The following is a 5,310-nucleotide window of genomic DNA, read 5'->3' as shown; positions in this document are numbered from 1 at the left end:
TTAACACAAATTTTTTTTTTTTTTTTCATTAGTGTAATAATATTGAGATTTATTTACTTAATCAGTCTCCGACTAACACTCAACGTGTACAGTCAGCCAATTGTTTTCGCGCTTCGCGTACATTTAGTGCATTATTTTTTCCTTATAAAAACCAACAAACAACTAAAATAAATATTTTATATTTTTGTTTCTTAATTTTCTTTCTTTACAAGTACTGTATTGTTGTGATCAATCGAAATCATGCCCTTCGGGCCCCCCCTCATAGGGGATAACCGGTTTGCATTACTTGCTGACCAAAGTCCCCAAAGAAAAAGAAAGAAAAGAAACAGAGGAGAATCTTTAATTGACTTCCCTGCTTTACCAACGCGAAAACCAACAAACCCGAGATATGTTGTTGTAAGCGCAGCTGATAATAATAAACCACTATCTGAATATTCTTGCTTTGCTATTCACAGAGCTCTAATTCTCATTAGTAAGGAAATTTTAGCCATCTCTCAATTAAGAGACGGTAGCCTACTCTTACTTGTTAAAGATAATGTAACGGCAACAAAGTTTATTAATTCTAAGGATTTACATGGTATATGCCCTATAGTATGCAAACTACATGAACAACTCAATTACACCAAGGGCACAGTTTATGCTCCATATCTCAAATCTGTTCCCGATAATGAAATCGTAAGTGAACTAAGCTCTCAAGGAGTTGTCAACGTCTATAAATATGAGAAATTAATTGATGGTAAAAATATTCCTTCCGGTGTCATTTTATTAACATTTGATCTTTACACAATCCCAGAATCAATTGACATATCATGGTACAAGGTGAAAGTACGTGAGTATATCCCCAATCCCATGAGATGCAAAAGTTGTCAATTATTAGGCCATACTATTAAACGTTGTCAAAATTCCCCCTCCAGCGTTAATTGCAATCTACCTCCCCACACTGATACGGCATGCACAAGATTATACTGTGCCAACTGTGCCGAAGACCATCCAGCCTCTTCCAATAAATGTTCAAAGTTTATTCAGCAAAAAGAAATTCTTAAAATAAAAACCCAAAGAAAATGTACAATGCGCGAAGCAACAAATATTCATAGAGAACAATTTAAAAATACCAACACCTCTACATCATACTCCAAAATTGTCAAAATACCACTTCATTAAACTCAAATTCCAACAAACCTTTAACTGAACAAAATAAAATAATAAAAGCACCAGAAACCAATATGACTAAGAATACCCAACTAAAACAAAAACTCTCAGAAATTCTTTCACAACAAGCCAAAACACATAACACAAAAACAGATTCAGACAAGAAAAACACAAATAGTTCTGAAGTAATTACTTCAAATAATTCTTCCCTAACAACAACAAACCCTAAAAACAAAACTCTCGACGAAAATTATTCAAAACAAACCACTATCTCTCCTACAACAACAAACCTTAAAAATAAAACCCCCGAAAATAACAAAAAACATACATTAATCTTACCTACTAGCTCCAATTTCTCAGAAACTTACAACTCCCTTCTCAACTCTCAAAAACAAAATATTAATCTATCCGAAACTAGCTCTGATACAGAAACAAAAGACATCGAATTTATGGGTACTGATGATGAGACTTCAGAGTAATATTTTTTACTTCTCGATTTATCTTAATTCATCCTCTCTTTCCAGTGATAATTCTCTTAATAATTAATGATTAATATACTACAATGGAATATACGTGGTTACCTCAATAATTACACAGACCTGCAACTACTTATTTACGAAAGAAAACCTGATATAATATGCTTGCAAGAAACTAAATTAAAAAATAATTATGTTCCTATAACCCCTAGAGACTATATTGGTTATTTCTTTAATCCCAACATGACATCTAAGCAAGGATCTGCAATACTCATTAAAAGAAATATACCACATAAAATTTTAGATACAAATATGTCATTAAATGCAGTTGGCATAGAAATAAATTTATCTATTACATTTTCCATTATCTCACTATATCTCCCTCCACTAACCCCTATAATACTCTCTGATCTCAATAACCTTACGACAAATATTAATACACCAGTTATAATAACTGGTGATTTCAATGCTTGGAGCACCCTTTGGGGATCTTCTGCTCCTAACAACAGAGGTAAAGTAGTAGAACTCAATGATGGCTGCCCAACCCATCTTAGCACACATGGGACATTTTCCCACATTGACCTTTCAATTGCTTCTATATCCATTTTACCTATGTGTAGATGGTATGTTATTAAAGATCTCTACAATAGCGACCACTATCCTACCGTGACACAACTGCTTATTAATAATCATTCGAAACAATTAAAAATATCAAAATTTAACACTAACTATGCCAACTGGGATACTTATCAGAAAAAAATCATACATTTGAATAACACTACCCCCCTTCAACTAATATTTATAAAAAATCCGCTACTATAAGGAAAATTATTAGACTTTCGGCTAATGAAAGTATTCCCTTAACTTCAAATAAGTATAAAACTAAAACTGTTCCATGGTGGTCCCCCCAATTGCAGGAACTGCGTGATAGAAAACAACTCGCATGGAAAACATTTCTTCGAAACATGACAACAGAAAACCTTATCACATATAAAAGAAATAATGCAATTTTCAACAGAGCCAAAAAAAGAGCCAAAATCAAATCTTTTAATGATTTCACTGAAAATTTAAATCCATCCACACCCTCTAATGTTTTGTGGAAGAACATCCGGAAATTAACGGGTAATTACACGCCAAATACAATAAGCTGTATCTCCCTAGATGGAAAAACGGTTACAGATCCTCATGAATTGGCAAAATCCTTTGCAAAACACTGGTCAGATAATTCAAAAGACTCAAACTTCTCCACTGAATTTACTAGTGTAAAAACCCAAATTTTATCATCATTGATAGTAACTTCTTGTCCTGCTAAATCCAGGACAATAGAAAATCCAATTAATTTACAAGAATTAAATTTTGCTATAACAACCTCCAAAGGTAAATCTCCAGGTCTTGACAAAATATCTTATCCTATGCTGGCACATCTGCCAGATCAATTCAGAATCCGTATACTTAATTTATTCAATAATATATTTGATACAGGTACTATTCCACAATTTTTCAAAACTGCTTCTGTAGTTGCTATATATAAAAATAATAAACCAATAGATGATATTGACTCCTACCGCCCCATCTCTCTTCTTCCATGCATTTCTAAACTTCTGGAAAAAATTATATCAAGACGTCTAATGTGGTTTATAAGAAAACATAATCTATTATCGCAAAATCAAGTCGGATTTCAATCTGGACTAAGTACAATAGATGCTCTTTTGTACTTGGACCACATAATATGTAGAAATCGCTCCACCAAGAGACATACATCGATCTTGTCAATTGACTTTTTGAAAGCATTTGACAGAGTTGGTGTCCACATTGTACTCCAGAAACTTTCAAGTTGGTCCGTTGGTCCGAAAATATTTAAATTCATTAAATCATTTCTCACAAATAGAAAATTTTCAGTTCGTATAAACAATATAAATTCCGACACATTTCCTTTATTTAATGGGATCCCACAGGGATCACCATTATCGGTAACTCTGTTTATTATTGCTTTCGATGATTTAAGTCGCATTATAAGCAACAATAAAAAGATAGACCATTGTATATACGCAGATGACCTTTATCTTATTGCAAGGGAGCAAGATAACTGCAAAATTGAACGGGAATACTGCAAAACACTTAATGATATTGACAACTGGTCAAAATCATCGGGTGCATATATTTCTTTCGACAAAACTAACCATCTTCATATTTGTAGAAAACATAATTGCAGAGATCTTAAAATAGTGTATAATAATATAAGTATTCATAATGTAAATAATTGTAAGATTTTAGGATTAAATATCGACTGTAAATACAATTTTAAGAATCATTGTAATTATTTAAAGAGTCACTTAACGAAAAAACTTAATATAATAAAATATCTATCTTCACCTAAAAGCCATATGAATACAAATAGTCTTTTAAGATTGGTAGAATCATTAGTACTCTCAAAAATTAATTACGGGTTGGTAATTTACATTAAAGCTTCAAGATCTGTTTTAAAAATAGTAGAAAATATTCTTATCGCATCCATAAGAACTAGTCTACGAGCATTCCGTACTACGCCAATAAAAAATCTATATGCAGAAGGTGGTTTTGATCCATTACGCATACATGCCAATAAACTTAAAATTTATTTAACAGAAAATTTTCCACCACAAATCTTTGTTACAAAAACACATTGATTTGTTGTACAAAAGAAAAAGAGAGCTAAAATATACTTCAACTTTAACACACATCTTTAAAATTACTAAAAAATTTAACATCAAAAAATTCAGACCACCCCTGGAAAATCATCCACCATGGCTACTTGAACCAAACTCATTCTTAAAAAATCTTCAAATATTTGACAAAAATTCTACCTCTCCAACAGTTTTTAAATCCATTTATTACGAATTGGCATCAAACTTCAAAGCTGATAATTGGAAATTCCTATATACTTATGGATCAAAAACAATAAATCATGTAGGATTTGCTGTAGTTGATGAAAATGGAGCAATACAAAGCAATGGCTTATTGCCACAACATGCAACTCTTTTTGAAGCCGAAGCTGAGGCAATTGCTGAAGCATTAAAATTTTGCAAAACAACTACCGACAAATGGATAATTTGCACGGACAGTCGATCTGTCTTTGATGTGTCTTCCAATATAAAAAATAAGAACTCTACAATTACTATTATAAAACAATTGTTAATACAAATGAAAAATAAAGTTAAATTATTATGGATTCCAAGCCATATTGGTATAATCGGTAATGAAGCGGCAGATAATGCAGCAAAATCAGCATACTTACATCCAATTAAGTTGTTTATTCCGCGCTCCAAAAACTTTCTCACTAGAAAACCAATTATCAACTTCAACTCATCTATATTTAACCAATGGAATACCTACAATCATCTTTACAGAAATGTTAACCCTAAGAAAAAACCGATTCTGCTTCCATCCTCTACTGATTTCCGAAGAAATATGTGCTACATTAGGCTACGCCTAACACACACTCGCCCAACGCATCAATATTTAATCACTAAAGATAACCAACCGACATGCCCTTTTTGCAACAACTCTCCATTAACAACCCTTCACCTTGTTTCGGAATGTCAACGACTAAACAACACTCGCTTAAGAATATGCAATAGCAATAATTTGGTGGATCTACTATCTATCCCAACAGCAGATAATATTAATAAAATTTACAAATTTTTAC

At 32.3% G+C, this 5,310-nt stretch overlaps 1 protein-coding gene across 1 annotated transcript; it reads left to right on the top strand.

Moving 5' to 3' along the window:
- Nucleotides 1-388: 388 nt before the first annotated feature.
- Nucleotides 389-1,161, top strand: LOC124420598. The gene is made up of 2 exons (XM_046954058.1): nt 389-396; nt 456-1,161. Exons 1-2 carry the CDS (start codon nt 389-391, stop codon nt 1,159-1,161), a joined length of 714 nt encoding a protein of 237 aa, XP_046810014.1.
- Nucleotides 1,162-5,310: the final 4,149 nt, after the last annotated feature.

The sequence above is a fragment of the Lucilia cuprina genome, chromosome 6, assembly GCF_022045245.1.
Source record: "Lucilia cuprina isolate Lc7/37 chromosome 6, ASM2204524v1, whole genome shotgun sequence".
NCBI lineage: Eukaryota > Metazoa > Arthropoda > Insecta > Diptera > Calliphoridae > Lucilia > Lucilia cuprina.
The sequence above is the reverse complement of the archived record's forward strand: the minus strand, read 5'-3'. Positions and strand labels throughout refer to the sequence as shown.